The 24242-nt window shown below is 39.3% G+C and overlaps 1 protein-coding gene across 5 annotated transcripts in view; it reads left to right on the top strand.

Moving 5' to 3' along the window:
- The first annotated feature begins 2054 nt into the window (after positions 1-2054).
- The window catches only part of LOC134528391 (protein EFR3 homolog cmp44E), a 31401-nt gene continuing 9213 nt past the window's right edge, over positions 2055-24242 (top strand). Inside the window, exons 1-12 of one of the 5 annotated variants that reach the window (XM_063361981.1) lie at positions 2105-2186; positions 9347-9477; positions 10316-10392; positions 10935-11062; positions 12512-12662; positions 14635-14787; positions 15766-15872; positions 17476-17619; positions 18118-18196; positions 18617-18752; positions 19601-19890; positions 20556-20728. In XM_063361981.1, coding sequence (XP_063218051.1) covers positions 9447-9477; positions 10316-10392; positions 10935-11062; positions 12512-12662; positions 14635-14787; positions 15766-15872; positions 17476-17619; positions 18118-18196; positions 18617-18752; positions 19601-19890; positions 20556-20728 — 1469 coding nt within the window. In that variant the 5' untranslated portion in view covers positions 2105-2186; positions 9347-9446. Of the gene's footprint in view, positions 2187-9224; positions 9478-9514; positions 9877-9985; positions 10177-10315; positions 10393-10934; positions 11063-12511; positions 12663-14634; positions 14788-15765; positions 15873-17475; positions 17620-18117; positions 18197-18616; positions 18753-19600; positions 19891-20555; positions 20729-24242 lie in introns of those variants that run through there. The other 4 variants (XM_063361979.1, XM_063361980.1, XM_063361978.1 and 1 more) reach the window with 4 other exon arrangements.

Below are 24242 nucleotides of genomic sequence, written 5' to 3'. Positions count from 1 at the left end.
TTCCGAATTGCTCCACCATAGTTTAGGCATGTTTACGGCCTCGCTCTGTGGTTCCGAGAGGGTTTTCACAGCGGCCTCAAGGACAGAATAAATTTGCTGTTATTTCTTTCGTCAACTTAGTTTGACGCAACTTTATTTCCCCCCGCTTATTGTAACTCAAGGCCAGAACAGCTACAGGCGACGATAATAAACAAAACGGCCGTAACAACGCTGAGTTTGTGGAGGCGTGTCATCGCTCGCTCCCGCGCTCGTGACTGTCCATCTCTAAGCCCATGGAGAAAAGTTTTGGATAAGGATAGTCTCATTGTCTCGCCCACATAGAGATCATTAAAGATGCGGAGCTTAACACAGCTTCCACTTTATGTAAAACGTTTTTAACATTCTCCTGTCGATCTGTCTCCGAACAGAATTTCTGAGTCTTATTAGCAGCTCGCTGAACTTTAATCTCGTGAGTGTTATAACGGCTTAAAACCTATATTTCTTGATGTGGAGATTAATTTTCCAGAACTTCATGTGGCCGGGTCCACTACTATAAAAGTTTTCGCCGAACGGGTTCGGTACAAATATTTTCGCCACAGTTTAAAATTTATTTTCAGATAAAGTTATAAAATCACGCGTGGAGGTTAAGAAGCGTCCGCATTTCGGTTGGAAAGTAATTTTACTCTGTTTCATCATACGTTGTAATAACTATCGGTTTATTAGAGTCCAATGTTGTTTCATTCTTATTTCAGTACATACATTCACTTAAGTATTGGAAAAATCTATTTGTGTGTGAATTTCCACATGGACGAGGTGCTTTCAGCGGCGGCTGCAGGGCAGCGCCCCTTGGCTGTCGGGTTCCCCGCGCCGGGGCATTTCATTTCGCTTTTACTTGTTCGTCTAGTGTTAAGTTCGAAATGTGGACATTAATGGGAATAGGAACATTAAAATTTTACTAGCGTGTACATTAAAGTACTGGTCGATGACAAATTCAATTCACGATTTCACGTTAGAAAACTTTTCAAATATTTTATTGCCACGTACAGTTACGCGATTCCACCGAAAATTGGACATAATCGTTTATGAAAACCGACCCTAAGAAAGAATATAAAAATTACTTATAATATTACTAGACAAACCATCTAGCTGGCTTAGAATTTTTATTGAAATCGTTTTTTTTTTTTCCTTCTAATTTTCTAGGGGCCTCCATAAAAGTAAATAGCCCAGGTCCCCGCAGATATTTGCACCAGGAAAAGAACTGCCTTGAGGATAGAATAAGGTGCCTTCCCGACCTGCAAGCGACACGGCTGCGAGGTCAGAGCCTATTGGTCAGAGCAGCCAGAGCAGTGGTCTAGCGGCCTCCACGCCAGCCTGACTGGAGACCAGCGGAAGTCCTTTATCCGCCACGTGCAGCCACTATCGGAGCGCGGCCACGGACCTCCGACACAAGCAGTAGCGGATCCAGAGAGGGGGCTAAGGGGCTCAAGCCCCCTCCAAAAGCATCTGGGTCCACTATTGTTTTAGTGTTTGCCTTGATAAAGCCTAGCCTCAGCTGGGTCAACCCCCTCCCAAACCAAAATCCTGGATCCGCCACTGGACACAAGTCGGCTGTCTGCTACAGTGCTACACACCGCTTTGCTCATAGCTCGTCATTTGATATGAGCAGACTCACAAACTTAGCGATTTTATTTCGCAGTCTTTCATAAAATAGATAACGCGTTATTATGTTAAACCCACGCTCTACTTCAGAAACGACTGATATCTTCTACCTTCGAATTGACCGCGCGAACTTTGGCACTGCAGCACATTGTTACGTTTAACAAGGTCTCGGGCATGTGTGAGTTTTTACTACGGAAGTGTCACCAGAATATACACATGACACTATTTCGCCAACCTGTGAAATTTCCACCAGTCAATATTCTATGGATGTTAGGTATCTGGGTTCTAGTCGTTACTCTATATACTCAAGAGTCGGTCAAAGATCACACGGTGTGTTGGGGAGGGGGAGTTGTCAACGAGGCCGAGGACGACAGCGATAACGAACAAGCGGGGCACTGCCAGTATCGCGGCGTGCCTGCTGTTCGCCGCACGTGACTGCGCATGCGCGTGCTCTCTCGCGGCGGTTATATGTACTACTAGCACCAGCGCGCCAGCCGGCGGACTGCTCATGGACTCGCTATTGTTGGACCGGCTCTGCTGCTGTCAAGGTACGGTATATATACAGCGTATCAGCCAAGATAAGCTGTAGGCACGTGGCTAGCGGATATGCGTGCACTTAATTACAATTGTAATGTCCTAGTAGTTCGCCGGTGTCGGTTTAGCACAAGCTGTGGCACGTGAACAGTGAATGGAATACAACTCATGTTAATTTGTTGCAATACGTATTTCATGGATTTCTCAAATAGCATTAAGATAGAGGTCCAACCCTTTATCTCCATAGTGCATTAGGCAATGTTAAAACATTACAGACACACCCTTCCGGGCTCATAGCGCTCGTATTTGAGTCACAAGGAACTATCATTACCACGGAGACAGTGAAACTGTATAAGTATGGCTGTGTTGTAAGGTTCAGAACACTTAAAACTCGGCATGCTTACATCATAAGACGTAAACCAGTGGATGGCGCCAGGGGCGCGACAACAGGGGGAGGGGCCAAGGGTATTTTGCCCCCCCCCCCCCCCTTCTGAAACCTTGAAGTGGGGGCAAATGGGGGCAAAGAAAGTGCTGTGTAATCAATTTTTAGATAATAAAACTGCTTAAATAGCACCATTTCCCACCTTGAAATACAAATTTTCCCGGGGGAGGATCCCCAGACCTCCCGCTTCAGAAGGGAGGATCGATGATTCTTTATAAAAAGGTATATTGCCCCCCCCCCCCCCCTTGGAAATTTAGTTGTTGCGCCCCTGGATGGCGCATAGATCTGCAGAAATGGTGGTGAGTACAACGGCGTTCGTGGATGCGTGTGACGTAGGCAGGGCTGTCAAGAGAGACTAAGGGCTCGGGAGCAATTAAATATTTAATGTACAACTTCTCAATATCCACCATTTAAAAAAAAAAACTAAGATCGCGTAAACGTTATCGTAGCCATAACTAAATGTGATCTGCATGGATCACATAACTTGACAGGTTTCCAATGAATTATATTACCAATCTCGAAAGTCAACAGAGCCAACCTCTCCTTGTCTGTCCTCAACGGCCCTTTACGTATGAACAGGCATGACTTCCTCAGCGCATAGTGCGCATGGAGGAGGTTAGGGAACAGGCCGCGGCGAGGCGCTGGCGGCGTGGGCGGCGGAAGGATGAGTTGGATGAGTTACGAGCGCGCAGGGCAGAGGCGTAGTCTACCCATTAGCGCGTTAGCCTTGCTGCGTCCTTCACGCGACACTGTCAGTAAACATTCTCAGTGATGATGTGAGGGAATATAGACCTCGCTTTTATGGTTGCAGCTTATACTCTTAGACTAGACACTTGTTTAAAGGCGAGGGATTGAGGAAGCAAGCAGGTGCATGCAAGACGAGAAGGAAGGATGGGAACTCAGATCCAATGCATTAACTTCCGTTTGCAACATGTGCTTACCACATGCCAAACTCTCTCGGTTAGCGTCAATAATTAACCATGTCTTAGACTTCAAGATGTTAACATTTGACGGCAATGGTAATATTTAATATGTGGTTATCGACAGAATAATTCACGATAAAATATAAAAGTTAGTTTCATATTTTTTTTTTTTTTACACCGGCAGTAGAGGTATCCTGGCATATTATTCATAGAAATTAGTACAGACTTTTAACATTAGAACGAGTGTTTTAAGTGTTAATATTAATGTCTATTAACTAATTAGCGTTCCTTGACATCGAGAACTTAGAATAGGCCTTAGATAGTCGTCCCTTTGCCCTTGTGTTATTAAATAAAGGCTAAACGGTTACTGGTTCTTAGTTCTCAAATTATTTTGAGTCATCATAGGCTGCAAACGTTGCACGTAAAATTTAAAATGGCATTTAATGTCACCGTTTACCGTTTCGCATTACAAAAGTAATTTCTTTTCATTATTGAGTCAAATGGAACAGCAATGACGTGCAAATAATCAGTTCAATACTACACGATAAGATATCTCGCGTGTAGCTGAAGGACGTGGAAGTGATTTCCGGCGTAGAGTTAAATTTATGCGCGGCACGGAACTTGAGCAGCACGCAAACTGCATCACACGCCTGCCAACCTATTGCCGACTAATTCCACTAGGGGTCAGCAGTTCCCAAAGGTCGCCATGGTCGCTTTAGCCGCGCGAAATATCTGGAAAGGTCAGAGCAGCAACCTTTTGTGGTTCGCTTGTAGCCGAGATGTTGAATCACGCCTTTTGTGTTTTCGCTGTCGCTGTGAAATTAATAGTGCGATTATTTGATAAAAGTTATTGTTTAACTTCCAACGCAGGACCAAGGATGCACTACCACACATTAATGGCACGAACAACTGACGTGATGATTTTTCTTAGGCTCTGATCGTTATGGGAACTTGTCTAGGATCGTGATTCACGTTTCCGGTGGGTTTTCTCGTGGGTCTCCCGTTTGCTCCACATCTGTGTTCCGTTGCGGCACACGCTCCTCGAGGACTCCACAGAGCGTGCAGTTGTTTCCTTTTACCCTCGTCTCTCGGCTCAGCCACTGCGCGGAAGGATACCTGCATAATGAATTGTAAAACACACGTTTGTTTTGAAGTGAAACTTCTTTGCTGAGGGGGGCTGCAATTTTCGAGCGTTATGGAAATTCCGATGGCACGAGGGGAATAGCTAGGTACGTGGTGGGGGAACCGGTAGAGGAGGAGAGTGCGTCAGCGGCGACGTCACTCCAACGCATGCACTAGCGGTCGAATGGGAAGACGGTAAGGAGGGGGGCGGGATAGGTACGTAGCGGAGCATGCTGTATGCTAGTTGTAAAGGCCGGAAGGGGAGATGGCAGGGGAGAGGTAGAAATTATGCAGCAGTGATGCTACGGAATCCTCTTAACGCTGCTTGTGTGTTTGTCTGCTCTTTAGTTTTCGTAACGGCTAGCGATTGACGTTACCATATTTCGTTTATTTTATTTAAAGTATCTACAATTGAATCAGTTTGAGGAGAAAGGGACTGAGTTAAAAAAAAAAATCAAAGTTTTCAGGAGAGTTTAAATATGTTGTAAATCGTAGTGTTTAATATCTAGCTATTATTATTATTATTATTATTATTATTATTATTAGATATACTCATACATCTCATACATAACATATTTAATATGAAAATATAAATATTTATACAATACAATTTTTAAAAAAATTGTAGTTAGTCCGTTTAGTTCCTTTCGCCACCGATTTTGTGCTTCCTGTAGCCGAATAAAAAACATTCCGAAATATTTTTATTATTTATTCACCTGGCAATTATAATTAACGTAAATAAAAAATATCTGCATAGGATATGACAGTGTTTATTAGAAAATTTATGATTATCATTATGCATAAAATTACTTACATGATATGTAGAGTTCTTAAAGTACCTTTACTGAAAAAAAGTACTGGGTCAAAACTGAAACTGGAAGAGAGATTTTTATATATTTTCATATTAGGAATTATCATGTCACAAACTAAACTCTCAAAATGTACACACGTATGTCAATCTTAGCCATCTGTTTGGGATGTCCTAGGTCAAGGAATGATATTTTTGTAAAATTCCTGTGCTTCATCACATGGTTTGACATAAAAGATCAGTTTGTTTATTCAACAGATTGATACTTGACAAAACTCATAGGCAATAGGAGCTGTCATACCAAAAGGAATTTTTCTGTGCGTCCGATGTCTGAAAGTATGGAATACTGTACTATATGTGAAAAGTGTTGCAATGACATCACCTGGCATCTCTGAAGCATAATTAAATTCCTTGAAACTGGCAGGTGTAAAACCCTGTTTTTCACTTTGAGAGGAATGTTACTTTTGGCAGTTTCGTCGGATAGAACTGTCTTTTTACAATACGTCAGCCACCAGTTGTCAAAGTCAAAAACCTCATAGTTGCTGTCACCCATATTTACTGTAATATTATGCATACTATTAGCAACCACATTAACATATTGATGACGACTATAGAATCGGTCATACTGCTTAAGTGTTTAATAACACCAAAAAACAAACACAGGGCAAGAACGAGTCTCTGCTGCTCGCTTTATGCCGTCACTTATGTGAGGACTCTTTAACTTGGGTGTTCAGTAGTTTACATTTACAACCTATATCAACCTGTGGGCGTTCAAATCAGTATTTGAAATTTTAAGAAAAATTATTCTCTATAGAAGTTATATTTAACTGCCGTGTCTGGATGTCTCTGAAGGAACAATTGGAACATTTGCTTGATGTTTTGAGTAGAATCCAATTATTTTGTTCCCTTGCCACTATAATGTGTCGCCTTCAGTGGAAAGGATTCAACATGCTTGTGAATTAGTTCGATAATGCATTCAGAGATGCTGTGTTCTTTTGGATTCTTCCCTCTTTGATATCGTGGAGATTGTTCCAATAGAAGCATATTGGAAGATGATGGCCTTCAACTATAAAGACAGCCAATATTTAAATAATAATAAATAAGATTCATTGCTAAACAAACACCACTACTACTTTCTGCTAATGTAAAGCAGAAATATACAACTCTGTAAGAGTATATTATATTGGCATTACTAAAAAAAAAAAAAATTGGTGTAGAAACTAAGTCATAATTACGTTAATTTATAGAGGAAGGAACTAAGTCAATTACTTAGTTCGTATCTCCAAATATTAACATTTTTAGATGTGTGATTTAAGAAATGAGGAACAATGGGACTTAGCTCTTTTCACCACTATTTGAAGCGTCTACGATTATTTTGTCCACATTGATTAAAATGTAAAAAGAAACATAAAAAATTGACTTCGTTCCTTTCTCCAAAGACCGGTTCCATTTATTTATTTATGTGGAAAAATTTATTGATTTTTGCATGTAACTTTATTAGGATCATTCATATTTATATGAATCGTGTGATTGAAAATGTAAAAGAAGACATACAGTCTTGAGTGATTAGCTTTATAAGTGTAATTTATTTTTGATAGGTGATAATTGTGGTTTTAAATGTCAAAAAAACTTATAGATTTGTATTATAAACTTTATTAAGTTAATTGATGTTCGAATGGAGTGTTTTTTGTTGTTCTTTTATTTTACTTGGCTGGAGATCGTGATTTAACATCATACCTAAAAATAATAAAAAGGCAGAAACAAGATAAGAGGTATTATCAAAGACAACGTGGGAATAAACCGCGCCAAGAAGTGCCAGTGAACTGATGCGAGAATACAGGCCGCGGAAAAAAAAAAATTGGTTGTCTGTAAAGTCGGTTTACGGAAGATAGTTTAACGTGACGTCATAACAAAACATTGATGAAATTATTGCATACTTTTATGAATAAAATTGAATCATTTTTATTTTAATAATAAAAGAATAAATACTTGAAATTATACTAGTAATCAGATTTTTAAAATGCAAGAATAATTAACCTTATTGCCGAAATTGTTGTTGTAATAAGCAATGAAAACCACATTAACTTTTCACTTCACTTTATAAACAGTCGACGAACAGTTCACGTGTAGATGACTTGTAACTAATTTTAAAAACTGGCGTTTAACCTATTATTACTGCACTCGCCGACAGCGTAACGGAACACAGCGTAACGGAACAATGAGCTTAACGGGACCCAGCGTAACGGAACAATGTGCGTAACGGGACACTTTTTCGTGCGTGCAGCCGGCGTTCATCGATTTATTAGACGTTGTCACGTCAAAAAAAATTATTCGAGATTATGCCCGCATCCTTACTATTCTCAATTATTATCACTTGTTCAATAAAAAAAAATACTAATAATTTATCTTATCTATATCTAATAAGCAAGAATTTCACTTCTGTCGCGCGTGTGCATTTTTTTTTTCGAATGAACAAGACACTCAGAAATACTTCTCAATGGTAAAACATAATCTTGCAGCTTAGAACCCGATCTAGCACATATGATTTTGATGCTCCATGTTTTCCCGAAATCAGCCAAAGAAAATTCTGGGATGGCTCCTTTGCATATCCATGGCAGATTCCTTCTTCTACACATGTCTCTGATGAACTAAAACATTATGTTGCCTAAAGATATAGAACAAAAGGAAGTAAATTGTTATGCATGAATAAGTCTTAGTTAGCTTTTGTACTATGTATTTTTTTTAATGTTATCTTGACGTCTTTGACATTACGTCTTCATAAGCATACTTTGTTCAATTTGAAGTTAAATATTCTAATTCCGAAAAGGTTTTGTATAGAAAGGTCTATGTACAGTAATGCTACTATGTTATGTATCGTGTTATTCATAAGATATTGCATGTGTATTTTCGTACAATGTATAGTATAGTAGTATAGTAGTAGTATAGTAGTTTTATTGTCCAAGTCGACTACAAAAATATACAATTATATTGTACATGTAGTATAGGACTCGTCAAGAATATTAAACATTATGAATACACATTTAAGTACAATCATATACACATAAACAAAAATAATAGTAAAAAACAAATAATGTACATCATATGATAATAATAATAATACATTTTTAGCATAGTTTTGCTTCCATAAAATCATTAATAGAATAAAAACTGAATTCCAACAGCAAATCTTTGTTTTTTTTTTTTAAATACACAAAGTTGGTTTTATGATTTAAAATGTGGTGGAAGTTTATTATAAAAACATATAGCAGAGTATCTTGGACTATTTGCAAAACATTTTGTACGATGTTGTAATATATGTAAATTATTTTTTGATTTCGTCGAATAATTATGTAAATTGAAATTCTGCAGTTCATTCAATTGTTATGATAAACAATGGCTATTCTTTACTGGAAGAACAGTTTTTCCCTGTTGACATACATGTTTTTTTCGAGTAACCTAAAATTTAAAATAAATAAAGTATTTTGTATTAACATAACATTCACAAGACCGAGAGTTTATTAGGCATTTGGTTGCATCTATACGAATAACAATTTGTTGGTAAAGTTAGAAATGTACCAGTTTTTAAAAACGTATAAGTACTATTTCAGATTAAAGTTTATTTATTTACTGTCTCATACAACACTAGAGAACAGACATATTTCTCAAACGTTGCAGAAATATCAAAATTATTAATTGTTACATCTGAAATGTTTGTGAAATGCGGTACATAGCGACAACATTTTCCCACATACATTTCAATAATATAACTCTCCCTTTCTGGCCTCTCTCCAATAAACTTCTAGCTACGGTCTGGATGCTCTAGATCCACTGTGATGCAGGGCTCTGGGATGGAAGTAGGTTATTGTTGAGGCTGTGCAGGGACCAACAGATCGTCGATAGAGCAGGCCTGGCGGCTGTTTTGTGAGTGGGCAGCCCTGCGCAGTGCGCAGCTGCAGATGTGCCCGGAGAAGCCCAGCTGATGTGTGGCGGGTCGGCACGCCAATGCAAGGGTAAGGGCCCGAGAGGTGGCTGGGAGCGTGTCGTTGGCGCAGTGAGATGCTGTCACGGCCTGAATAACAAGTTACCTCTGCGAGCGCAGCGGTGCATGACTCGGTCCGCTCTTCGCGTCGGTGCTCCGCGGAATATTACAATAGCACCCGCAGTTCCTCTCGCTTCTTAGACGCGTCTGACGTTAAACTAGGTCAAGCAGGGTTGACCTGTTTAACTGTGAACGGCGAGTGCGGACACTGACGATGTTCGAGCCCTGGCTCATTTGACAGTGTTTCCTGTGTATTGATTCATCTGGTTTTGTTTGAGAAGCATGGCTTTCGGGGCTGTGAAGTGTTGTTTTGATTCGGAATTACCAGATTTTGTGGAATCAGTAATACAAAAATGTTCATACCCGGGATGTAAGTTTAATAGCTATGTGTTTACTGTAAAGTGTTTAGTAATTTAGGTAATTAAAATAATCGCATAATAATATTGAATGTATTGTTGTAGCGAGTAATTTTTTTTTCTACATTCATAAGTTGGCTGTACTGTTTTATGTATGCGAAGTGACGAAGTGACAGATGTAGTTTGACAGGTTATAAATGAAGTAGCAGTTTTATTGTCTATCGTGTGTAGTGATGAGTGAAAACTTACTAATTGGTGTTATTTAATACATTTAATGTATTAATAGTTTATTGAACGTGCAAACATGTGTGGCGGTAAGTATTTTAACATTTAAAGTAAGCTTTACGTTTATCTCACTTCGCCGCTAACGTCAAACACCCATATTTTAAATAAGAGAATGTAGGTGTTCCCAAGTATGTCTATCGTAATTTGCATTTATTTTGTTTCTTACAGGTTGTTGTGGCTGTTGTGCGGCCTTACGCCCTCGGTACAAGCGGCTAGTGGACAATATATTCCCCGTGAATCCACAGGTAATACATCACAGTGCTTCGTTCCCCGGTCCACGTAATATAATGTAGTTCTTATTCAAAATAGGTTTACAGTTGGCTAATGCTAACGTCAGAACAAAAATAATTTTCAAGAATTCCTAACTTAACTTGCATGTTCTAGCATTGTGATGGGGATTTTTTTTTAACGCAGTGGAAAATTATTATATCAGAACCCAATCCAGAAAATGTATTCTAATAGTAAGATGCATGTCAACATTTTTAATAATTTAATAAATTCATCTCGTGTTTGTTTATTAATTCTTTTAAGTTTAAACTATATGTCAATAATTCTGGTCTATTTATCTCCAAAATATCCCCAATATATATATGTTTTTTAAATGACAAATCTTTAATGCAAAAGCTGCTACTCTGAGATACTATTACAATTTTGAGTAATAATACTGTTGTCCCTCATTTTTAATTTTTTTATTTTGCAGTTTTGTCAGGCCCATATTGGCATTGTGTATAAGTGGCTTAGTACTTGCATGAACTGTGAATATCTCGTCATTTTTTTCAACACGCAGGATGGCCTGGTGAAAAACAACATGGAGAAACTGACATTCTATTCTCTCTCCTCGCCAGAAAAGCTCGACCGTATTGGAGAGTATCTGTTTCAGAGAGCTAGTAGGGACATCAGTAGGCGACGAAATGGGTAAGCATATAAATTATTTTTGAAGCTTTATTTTTTTTTGTATGAAATTAGTTTTATAGTTTTAGAAATAGTGGTTGCACAATTTCTTTTGTTTTAAAAAAATAATTGGGCCTTGTATTTGATTAATAGTGCGGTTATATTTTCAATCAAACGTAAATGCAAATATTCTAGTAAATACTTAATAAACCATGTATTATACGGTAATTGTTCCATATAACGTATGCAAGTTTATCCCTTGATCCTGAAAGCATGATCCTGTAGGCATGATCCTGTATATATTAATCTTGTGGTTTGTGACGCTTGATATTTTAATTTAGTACTTCGAAAGATCCTGGCCAAACTAAAACCAAAATATCATAATGCAAACAAATTATGTCAGGTCTTCATTCGTATTAAATTTTTAATCATATTTATTGTATAGTTACAATATTATAATAATTACAGTCATAATCAGGGGTGCAACAACAGGAGGGGGGGGGGGGGGCAAGGGTATTTTCTAAAACCTTGAAGTGGGGGCAAACGGGGGCAAAGAAAGTGCTGTGTAATCAATTTTTAGATAATAAAACTGCTTAAATAGCACCATTTTCAACCTTGAAATACAAATTTTCCCGGGGGAGGACCCCCGGACCCCCTGCTTCAATAGGGGGGATTGATGATTCTTTATAAAAAGGTATATTGCCCCCCCCCCCCCCCCCTCTTTTGGAAATTTAGTTGTTGCGCCCCTGGTCATAATTATTATATAATTTCATATCACATATCCAAAGTCTATTCCTTGATCCTAATGGCATGATCCTGAATACATTGATCCGGTGATACATGATGCTTGCTGTTTTAATTTAGTACATCGAAAGATCCTGGATACAACAAAAATTGTGATGTTACAAAGAATAATAATCGTATTATCAGACAAAATAAAATTCTGAAAATGAATTTGTTTTTACTTCCTTACATTGTTTGTATTGTAATATTTTTATGTCCTGGATCTTTCGACGTACTAAATTAAAACTGCAAGCATTATGTACCACAGGATGAATGTACACGGCATCATGCTATCAAGATCAAGAGATAAACTTGGATTAATGATACTGAAATTTTACCCATTATAAAATAAATATTCAATTAAAATTATAATACAGTAAATGATTTAGTGGTGGTTCATATTTGAAAGGTTTTACATAGTGACTTTGTGTTACTTAAAATCAGTATTGACTTACTACCAATAGTTTTAAAATTTTTGCAAGGTCATTGTAAGCTCTTGAACCAAAATTATTATTATTAGGTTATTGTGCTTATACTACATGTGAAATAATCTTGTACATAAGAATCACACCAAAAACTACGTAACAAGAAAATTTTGTCACATATTACTTAAAATGTTTATAGTGCTAGTGTCTGAGAGACTGTGCTGGGCAGACTTATTGAGAGTAAACACGATATGAAATGCTGCAGGTTTGTCGTGATAGCAATGGAGGCGATGGACCAGTTGTTGGTGGCTTGTCACGCACAGACTCTTAACTTGTTTGTCGAGAGTTTCTTGAAGATGGTTCAGAAGCTCCTGGAGTCCACGGATCCTCAGCTCCAAATTCTCTCCACGCAGTCTGTGAGTTCCAATATGTCATCTTTAGTTCAGGACTTCAGTAATTAAATGTGTTTAGTGATTACTTTCAGGTCTTAATTTTCTATTGGCTAAATTCAGCAGTTCGTTAAAAAAAAATTGTTGTAAAGGGGCCCGCCTTGTCAGGGGTGTACTCGCGTGAGGCGGGATGATAAGTGCAATGCTCGTTGATGCAAGGCCAGTCCACATGGACAAAATCGTTCCTTCCCTCATGTACAACATGCAGAACTCCAGGTAATGAGTTTTCATCTAGTCGCATACCTTTTGACCTTTGTGCAAGTTACAGTAACTAAAAATAGGAATAGGAAACTATGAGATTTCAGTGGTAATGATAATATTAGACGGCGGAGAAACGAAGATAAATATGTAATGCAAGGCCCTTGAGTGCTTTCAGGAATCTGTACTGAGTGTTTCATGCCTAAAAATAATTTTGAAAACAGTTTTAGCCATTTTCCCTCTCCTACAAATACAGTTTACAAATTAAATTTGGAAATAGAACCACTCCTCTGCCCTCAAATGCTTTTTTTAAACACACCTCGCTTGGATATCTTTAGTAGTTTTGACATCACCTGGTTTCTTCTAAAGCTCAGCATGCAGTGTGTGTGCCCGGGTAGGCGGGCCCTCAATGTGTAGGGTAACCTCTTCGGGGCCACAGTAGTTTAGTTATCACATTCCTCATCTCCCATTTAGGTGGTCCACGATTGATTCTCTGAAGGGTCAACCCCTGATTTGTAGCGATTAGGAAATGTGGTAGACATTGCTGTGGGCAGTGGGTTTTCTCAGGTATTACCGTCATGACACCACTGCATACCATTGTTGCTTCATCTTGTTTCCTCCTCATCCGTCGTTCATGACTACAACGCCAGTGAGACATTTGGCCGTTGCCCCTAATGTGTTCGTTCAGTTTTACCTGCGTAGATACTGAAGGCCTACGTAAGTAGACTAGGGTTCAAAAAATTAGATGCTCACTATATATGCTAAAAAATTTTACGAAGTTTTAATTTTAGGTGCTATTAGTTTGTAAATTTCCAACATAAATTCAGTTTTAGCTATTTTCCTAAAAATTGCTTTTTTTTAATTTTATTAATAACTAAATGAGTTTAAAATATCAGTAATTAGTAAAATATCCTTTATAAAATGCCACAACTTCTACACTTTTGTTTTTTAATTTTTCATACTGAGAAACAACTCTGTCTTGTAGACATTGTGACCTAACTCACCTTATCTTTGTACTTTGTGTGTGCTTGTATAATTAAATGATTTTAATGTATGTTATGTCATGTAAGACATCAGCAATTCACCAGAGATTTTTAGTTTTGTCTCATGGACGAAAGATAAATGGTTGCCTAGTAAGATAAGTACAGCCAGGCTTCACTCTTTTTCATTTTACTGTAGGGGAGTTTGAAGTGAACCACAGCATTACTACAGGCATTGGGCGTTCCTCGAATGTTACACTTGAACCTGTGATGATTTCCTACAGTAGTGCTCATGACCAGCTTGTCTGTGGTGCAGCCAAGTACGTGCATTTGAGATCAATTTAAAAAAATTTAGGTCCCACCCTACTAACCCAATTTATTTGTGAATTCCTTTGAATTAATCCTGCATCTTCATATTTGCTAGCATAATTGCACAACCAATTTTTAAATTAAAATCAGCATTATTATTTTTGATGTTTTTATCTAAAAAGACATTACTAATTGTTGTTTGTACTTAAGGAAATAGTGTCATTTATCAATATTTCAGGGTATTAATATTAGGTTTTCAAACATTTTGAATGCAATTATTAAGTTTTAATCAATTTACATTAAAAATGCTGGTTTCACAATAATAGATGCTAATTTTGGGGGGAAAAAATAGATGCTTATTTTTTTGGCCCCAATACAAAACATTATTCAACTTAGTTTTTGAAGGAGGTGGCAGTATTTGTGATTCCCGTGTGTCCTGTCCCCTCTTGAAGTTCGTGAAGTTCGCGAACATCGAGGAGGACACCCCGTCGTACCACCGGCGCTACGACTTCTTCGTGTCCAAGTTCTCGGCCATGTGTCACAAGGACAACTGCGACCCGGAGCTGCGGGACAGGATCCGCCTGGCCGGCATCAAGGGACTGCAGGCGAGTCCCGGCCGTCCCCTCTTCGACGTTCCGGCTGTCTTGGTTGCGATTCACACGGACTTTCGAGTTTATTGTTCCGTATCAGACATCCAAGTTAATCCCGTGATCCTGTGGTACATGACGCGTTAGTATGTCAAAAGATCCTGTGCAAACAAAAACTCTAATACCACAATACAAGTTGTCGGGTCTCGTGGAAATTTTTTCTTTCATTTGAACTTAACAATCATAATTAATTGTTACGTCACAAGTTTTTGTTATGTTCAGCAGGATCTTTCAGCATACTAAATTAAAATCAGAAAGCATCATGAACCACGCGTTCGTGCCATCAGTATCAAGGGATTAACTTGTATATGTGTTATGGAAATTTTTTCAACAAACCATTAAGTGCTACTGTAGTTTTATGTGAATATGCCATAAAATATCCTTTTCCCCCTGCTACCTTGTCCCCCTGGAATAAAACTAGCTGTTACTGTATAGAGGCTCGGTTAGTGTGATACTGCTCATCCAGCTTCGATGCAGGAAGTATCATTTGCTGTGTATTCTCAAGATGGGCCTAGTGTAAGTTATAGCCCCTAGCTCGGTTGTTGTTTTCACTGGTTGAAGCACTTTTTCACTTTTCTGTTATCTCGGTCCTCGGTGGCTGTGGGTTCAGACCAACCCCAAATCAACTATTATTGTCTGAATTCTCGAGTCATTGCAATGTTTGAAAGTTTATTGAGTTTGGTGATAAATTCATTAATGAAGTCATACCTTATGCCTGTGTTTGGCAATTTGAAAGTGTCCGCTTAGTTTCACTAGTAATGACCGATGTAATACCTATCAAGTATTAAGAAATGATAACCTTTGTGTACTACAGTATTACATAATCGTGTAAAAGTGTTCTATAATCACATAGTACATAATAGTAAGAGATATTATTTCATTTTTGCCTCCTGAAATCATAATAATCTCACATTGATGATTGTTTTCAATTTTCAGGGGGTGGTGCGGAAAACCATCTGTGACGACTTGGTGGAAAACATATGGGAGCCAGTGCACATGGACAAAATCGTTCCTTCCCTCTTGTACAACATGCAGAACTCCAGGTAATGAGTTTTCAACATCTAGTCATACCTTTTGACCTTTGTGCAAGTTACAGTAACTAAAAATAAAGGTTTTTTACTGGGGGGTTATGCTTACCATGGCTACATGTATTGAGTTGGTAGGTCGGCATCTTGCGTTCCCTGTCGCAAGTCGAAATCAGTGTTTGAACAGGCTAATGATTGTAACTGTTGGTTGTTTAAAAACTTCAAAGTTAGAAACATTCACAAATAGTTAATGATAACAGTTATGTATGCTACCAGCTACTACCATTACACCAATTCCTGCTCAAACTAAAAGAGAAGTGACTGCCAATATGGAATGCACAGTTCAACTTCTTTATTTTGTCACTCCAAAAATGTTTTTTTTTCTATCAAGTAAAATAAAAATTGTGTTCAAGGACACCAAAAACAGAAGTGTATTGCAGCGTACCTGGACCATCATGTGCACGAGTGCTTGGCCGTCGGTGATGCTTGTGATTAGCACATGAGCCGTGCTAATGAGATGTTAATAACAGGATGCTCTAGAGATAACACGTTGCACAGGAGTTATGTCCATGTAGTGTTGTTAGCGACCTAGCGCAGTGGATTGCGCTTGGCCTGAGCTCTACATTGTTGGTAGAGGTCACTGTATGACGTGGCATAAACACCATGTCTTGGTGACCTGTGGGCTGAAACTGCTATGCCGCCCTCTTAAGGTATGCCATGGACGTGTGTCATTGTTGGATATGTTGGGTTAGGAAACCCTCTCTTAACTTTTCGTAGGATGAGTAAATTATGTTACCTAACAAAAAGAGTCAAGAACAAGAGTAAAATGGAGAAATTTTAAACTGCAGGGTTCCTGCAGACAGGGAAAATGTGGAAAGCAGGTAAAACTCAGGGAATTTAAAAATTTTCTTCTCTACCTGGAAAACAGAGGGAAATAGATCAATTATTAGTTACAGAACAGGATTATTAATTTTCACTATTTTCAGTAATAGTAGATTCCTTTAATGTCTTAAAACCAGTCCCTATTTTATTCACAAAATCAAGTTGGGTTTAAATTTTATCTGTTTTCTAAGAGCACAAATGATTGATAAACTGTGTAATAATTTAATGAATTGAAGCATGATCAAATGTCAGTAGTATTTCCCCTGGTCTGATCAGTAATGCATTGTTACAAAGTTTGATACAGTATAGTGGTGTTGTGTTACAGCCTGGCATTGATGTATATTGTGCAGGGAAAGATATAATGGCTAGTTTGACATGTTAGATGTTGTTAAAATCTGTTTAGATAAGTATTAGTAGTAAATTTGATTGATAGACTGGGGGGGGGGGGGGGACAGTTTGGTTGGACAGGGAAACGGGGAAAACTAAAGGATATAGTCTCGCGTAAGAGTGTGGAACCCTGAAGTGATTTGTGTGAAAAAGGCTCTTCAGTATAAGTGCCTTCTGTGCCATGGACTTCAGCATAGGCAGGAAACGGCAAGTTTAAATAAATCTCAAATTTGTCTGTTTGCTGGTGGAAACTGGTAAGAAGGTTTGTCACCGTGTTAATTGTAAACGAAAAACGTAAATCATTCACTCTGACAGTTGTTCTGTGCGGTAGCGGCGAGCATGTTTGTCGCAGGTACTTGTCGAAGGAGGCGGGCACTCCGGACGCGCCCCAGGAGGAGCGCTGCGACCCTCCGACCCTGGCAGAGACGTGCATGCGAGAGCTCGTGGGGCGGGCCTCGTTCGGCCACATCCGCTGCGTGCTGAAGCCAGTCCTCAGGTGCGCTGCACTAGGCTGCATGCCCGCATCGCTCGGATTGGCATTTAAGAGCACCCGTGTTCCAATCCCAGTACATCCATTCAGATTTAGTTTTGTTTTTATTTTGATTTGTACTGGTTCCATGTAATCATCCTTTCTTCCCCTTTAAAAACTCATATCCAAGTGTTACAAATGTTTTTTTCTGAAATTCCTTTTTACTCGTAAGTATACCAGCACTTTGACCATGGGCAATGACATAAGTGTGACATTAGTGTGATTAAATATTTGAGATTTGCCGATTACGTTAGTGGAGAGTTGTATGCCTACTAGTCCTTTTTTGAATTTGAATTTTTGATAGTTATTGGTGATTTACTAATAGTAGTGTTCATGGAAAAAATTTTTTACAAACCTGGTAAAGGTCAAGGAAGGTTTTATCACAATTTTGCTAGCCACCCTGTGTATGCACGTTTGCGCACACATCGTGGTTGTGTGTTGACGGAGCGTGACCCTCTGTTACAGACATCTTGATCTCCACGAGCTGTGGGTCCCCAACCAGTTCGCTATCCACACCTTCAGGATAATCATGTTCTCCATACAGGTATGTCATCACATGCTTGGTTACTGTCAGTACTGGCTGTCAGCTCGCAGCTGATTAGCCCAGCTGCTGTTTGAGCCAGTTTGCCCATGCTGCAATGGCGGCAATACGATGGCTCAGTCAGGTGATTCCATACGTCTGGAGGCATTCTTCAAAAAATACATTTTGAATTGTTGTGTAGGTAGGTCTTAGTTTTTATACCATTTACATTAATGAATACATGAAGTTCTGTGGTATTTGTTGCTTGTTTCAATATCTTTCAGTTACAAACTTATTATTATACCGTCCAAGTGTATGAGACTCCAGGCAGAATCAGATGTAAAGGTTGTGTGTGAACTCAGGGCTGTGCAATGCATTTCAATGTGTAATGTGTTTCAGTTTCAGTACTCATACACAGTCATTTCAATGTGTGATGTGTTGCAGTCTCAGTACTCGTACACAGTCGTGGAGACGCTCATGTGCCACCTAGACGAGAACAAGGAATCCAGTCCCAAGATACGGACCAGCATAGCCGACGTGCTGTCCAAGATCATATCAATAGCAGCTGGGGAGAGCGTTGGTAAGATGCTGAACATGCAGTTGCACACATCGTAATTACAGGACATAGAGTTGCATTCAAGCCAGGGGCAACGGGTGGTTTTCATTCGGGAACCAACATTTTAAGAATCAAAATTTACATACTGTAAATGCTTTTAATTTTTTTAATATACATAACTTTACTGTTTGTTGAACCGTTATATTTCTTAATACCACTAATTGCTGAAATCTGTAGCTTACTACAAATATTTAATGCCATTTTTTTTCATAGAATTATTCTTAAGTTTTCCTCTGTGTTTATTTTATTTTTAGAACCTATATAATCAAAATTAAACAATATTAAGTAAATAGTATTCAGCAATAGTTATTTAAGAAACTGATTTGAATTACTGGCAAAGGTGTGACACTTGTGATAATTTTTTTTTCACCTAAATAATGACACTCCTACAGAGGTTCAAAGATCAAAGTGGTTGGGAAATGCTGACAAGTTGATAATATTGTATTATTAGTCCGTAATTCATTTTAGGGTCTTTTGTGTTCAAAAACTAAGAGCAGTTTTACAGTTTACCAAAGTTTTTCTCATGCCTAAGATGTAGTCAAATTGAAATGCGAGCTTTTCCTTGTCTGCCGACTGCTTGGCTGTTGAATTAATCCCTAGTCCACCCTCAGTAGCGGATCCAGAGGGGGGGCTAAGGGGCTCAAGCCCCCTCCAAAAGCATCTGAGTCCACTATTGTTTTAGTGTTTGCCTTGATAAAGCCTAGCCTCAGATGGGTCAAGCCCCTCCCAAACCAAAATCCTAGATCCGCCACTGTCCACCCTACTTGCTCTCGCGTGAGCAGGAGTAACGTGGAGGCTTGCTCGGGCCACAGGACCGTCGGTGCTGGAGATCATCAACTCGCTGCTGACGCACCTGCGCATCTCGGTGACGCGGGAGCTCCCGGGAGACGACCCGGGGGCCCACGTGGACGAGAAGCTGTACCAGGAAGCCCTGATCAACGCCCTGGGGGAGTTCGCCAACCACCTGCCGGACTACCAGAAGATAGAGATCATGATGTTCATAATGAGCAAGGTGCCCCAACCCTCCCTGGACCACCTGCGAGGACTGGGCGGCCCCGGGGACGCGATGCTGCAGAGCATCCTGCTCAAGTCCCTGCTCAAGGTCAGTGGCTGGGACAGTACCCAGACATGGGGACCATCAAATCCTTAGTATTCGAAGCATTCAATATTCAAGGAAAAATATTAGAGGAAATGAATTTAATTTAAAAAAAATTCAACACTGATAACCTCTGGAGTTTTAATTTTAATTTTACGGTTCCTACCTGTCCTGTTAGCATGCCCCAAAATAGTGTACTTTTAAAATTTAATATATAAATAAAACATAATATGTATTGAACTTTGAAACTTAGTTTGTGAAATGACTATTTAAAGGGTTTAATATTTCAGCACCATAATTAATATTATTAATTTTGTGTATATTATTTTATTTTTGACCCTTCAGATCTAGATTCGGATTCGAGGGGTTTATTTGAGGTACTACTTGGGATTTGAATTCGAGATTTCAATGTGAAAAAATTGGGTTTTGTTTCGCCACTACTGATTTTTAATAATATTTATTTTATAAAATGATAGTCTATTTTTTCAAATTGCATTTTGGTGTTATGTGGGTATTGACAAGCTTCTCAATGTTTTGGTTTTATTGCACTTCGCCATGAAACTTTGCCCCTGTCAACTTGGCCCGAGTGCAGTCTCGAAGCCACCTGTGAACACGAGCGCGGTAGGCCGCAGCGCGAGCGAGTGTGTGTGTGTGTGTGTGTGTGGGCGCAGGTGGGCACCAAGTACCAGACGATCCACTTCAACACGACGTTCCCGCTGTCGTTCCTGGAGCCGCTGCTCACCATGTCGCTGGCGGACGACCCCGACATGCGGCTGCTCGTGCAGCGGATCCTGCAGACGCTGATCGACCGCCACGCTAACCGGGACAAGCTGCTGCGGCCGTCGTGAGTGCCGTTCCCAGAGCTGCGCCTTCGAACATACATACTGTATAGAAGTCGCCAGCCCAGGTTAAAATTTCTAATACGGTTTTGAGGTAGCTGGTTAATTCACCGTCGCAATCGCCACCATCTCTAGGGCATCGACTTGTTGGTCCCTAGCGGACAAGTGTCGAACTCTTCAAACACCACTTCCCCACCCTCCCGTTGAACGACCTTGAGCTGCAGTGAATGATGGGGGGGGGGGGGGGGGTGCGGGGGAATGACTGCGGGCGACAGTGCTGCGCTCTTAACTTGTAAATAACAACCTAAGACGGTACAGGGCGTTACGGCAGCGCACTGCAGCGGTGAAGTTCCCAAGCTGCTCATCATACGCTCCTGAAAAACGTAGAGTAAATCCTGTCCACTTTACAGTATATATATTCAAAGGCTGCGCTCTGCGTGATGCGTACATCATTCATAATGGTCTGTCCCACACTTGGTGTTATAGCGCGATGACTGAGTGGACTGTATACGATAATGATTATAGTTGCCATTATAATACAACAATTTAACCGTGAGGCTACACCATAGTACTACAGTATAACCCCGACCTAACGAACACCGTTATAACGACAAACTCTTTATTACGAACATGCAATATGGTCCCGCCAAAACTGTATTATTTTTTACGTATATTAACCTCTAATTAACGAGCATTTTTTCTTCGCCACATGACGTAACTCCGTTATTACGAATTACTTTTACCATAGGACGAGAACTAAAATAACTTTAAACACGATATAGTGTTTGCAAGCTACATATTTCCTTGTATGTATTATGCTTTCGCGTAATATGTATACATTCGACTTCACAACGTAAATATTGGCTTAGCTTCATAGATAACCATAGTACAGGCTACATACCACATCTATTGAAAAAAGTAAACATCTATGAAAACCTATTCCATAGCTGCGACAATACATTTTAGAAAAACCTCGACAGTAACTATCGATTATAGCCACAGTTGCAGTCTCATCTCTGTTTTGCCAGGTGACGATTACTGCATTTAAGTATGACATCTCTGACTGTTATGAGTTTTTTTTACCGCCCGCTAGTTACATTCGTGTGATGTTTGTGTGCGCGATACACTGCAACGAAATTAACGAAGTGAAATATTAATTTGTTTTGATCGATGGAGGGTAAAAGAAAACGCAATGCAATTTCGCTAGCCACAAAAATGGAAATTCTGCATGCTGTGGATAGTGGTGAAAAAAAATCTGACGTCGCTAAGAAGTATGGAATACCATCATCAACTCTCTCGACTATACTTTCGAACAGAAGTAAAATAGACAGTGCAGTTCTTCTTGGGACAGATAAAAAGAAATATCGACCATGCCAAGATGAAGCGTTAGATACGAAAATGTTCGATTTTTTGATGGAGTCACGATCAGCAAACATACCTATTTCAGGGCCGATTCTGCAGGAGAAGGCACGGTATGAAGCACTGAGAATGGGGATAGAAGGCTTTCAGGCATCTAATAGATGGTTGCACCGATTTAAAAGTCGATGGAGCCTGACAACTTTAAAGGTTTCTGGCGAAGAAGGCTCTGTTGACCCTGCAGTAGAAGAAGCATGGACTTCAAAACTCAATGGAATTACAGCCGGTTATGCACCAAACAACATATTTAATGCAGATGAGGCTGGTGTGTTCTTTAACCTCCTTCCAGATAAAACCTTGGCACTGAAAGGGGAAACATGTCACGGGGGAAAGAAAAGCAAGGACAGGTTTACAGTTCTTTTGTGTTCAAATTCAGATGGAACAGAAAAGTTGGCACCACTTGTCATTGGTAAATTTGCAAGACCCCGCTGCTTTAAAAATGTGAAGAACCTGCCATGTCCTTACAAATTCAACAAGAAATCATGGATGACCTCATCTATATTTTGTGAGTGGCTTGGAAGCGTAGATGCACGAATGGGTTGTAAGAACAGGAAAATATTAATGTTTCTTGACAACTGCTCTGCACACAGAGTGGAAGGAATACAACTGAGAAATGTAAAAGTGGTTTACTTCCCACCAAACACCACTAGCAAGCTCCAGCCAATGGATCAAGGTGTGATATCGCAGGTAAAGAGGATTTTCCGTCGCCAACTTGTGCAGTACCTCATCAGAAAAATGGAATGTCAAGATACAGAAAACATGAAGTGGAACATACTACAGGCAATGCAACGCATATGTATGGCATGGAGCAGCATTGAAGCAACTTCCATTGCCAAATGCTTCCAGAGAGCAGGCTTTCAAGTTAGCCCTAACGAAATAGATGATGAAACACTTGAACATGTTGATGAGGATGAGTGGAAGCATGTTACCAACAATGCAGCAGGTGCTACATTTGAAGATTTTGTTGAGGTTGACACTGCAGTCATCACAAGCTCATCTTCCACAGATGAAACTCAACCAACATGCAAGGATAATGAACAAGATGAAGAAGGTGAAGAGATTGAAGCTGAAGTGACCAGACCATCAAGAAAAGATGTGTATTCTGCTCTTGACGTACTCGAAAGATTCCTTTTGACGTCAGATTGTTCGAACAATCAGTCAAGCTTGAAATCACTACGCCAGGTAGAGTGTGCAGTTGTACAAGAAATGAAAATCAGCAGCTGTAAGCAAACTTCAATTCGGGACTACTTTTCAGAAAAGTAGATGTATATTTTCTGCATTGTACAGTAACCTGTACAGAATTACATATTAATGGGTCAGTGCCGATTGTCCTTATTAATCAAATCAATTAATTTTCTGTTTTTATTGTGAAATGTTGATATTATTTGCTAGGGCCTAATTGTAAGTTATTCTCTTGCAATTGTGCCATGTTATTATTTTTTATGATTGATGTGTACAGTATGTAGGCTATTGTGTTTGTCTTGGATCGTTTACTGTATTTCAAAATTCCTATTATCGATACCTTATTAAATTTGTCAAAAAACAAACTTTTTCGAGATTTTGGATAAAAAAAATGACCCCTTTATAAAGAACTCCTTTATAACAAACATGCCAAAATTTAATCCCTTCAATTTTGTTATAAAGAGGTTTTACTGTACTCACCGCCGTGGTGAAAAACATGACCTGACTTCCGGCTGGAAGTTCAGGGGCTGCCAACTATTGGGCAGAGGACGCTGGATAATGGTTGCACACTACACAGCAGCGCGGGAAGTACAACTTGGAAGTATTCAGAGACTTCTTAGAAGCACTGATTACGTTGAGGTCTAATCAATGTTAACTAACACAAAATTACACACGCTAATACGCAGTCTGAACACTTGGATACTACCTGGCTTGATAACATTAAAAATATTATATTATATATCATCTTTAATCATAATAAGTTTTAAGTATTTTTTTTTTTAATTTTATGACTAATTGATTTTTCCAAGACCATAAATTAGTGTCTGACAGTATTATTACAGTTGTAACCATTCTGACAAAAAAAATTATGTGCCGAACACCAATAATTGTTCCACAGTGGAAACTATTTGTAGCAGTCAA

This window comes from Bacillus rossius, chromosome 1, assembly GCF_032445375.1.
Source record: "Bacillus rossius redtenbacheri isolate Brsri chromosome 1, Brsri_v3, whole genome shotgun sequence".
NCBI classification, from domain to species: Eukaryota; Metazoa; Arthropoda; class Insecta; order Phasmatodea; family Bacillidae; genus Bacillus; species Bacillus rossius.
The sequence above is the reverse complement of the archived record's forward strand: the minus strand, read 5'-3'. Positions and strand labels throughout refer to the sequence as shown.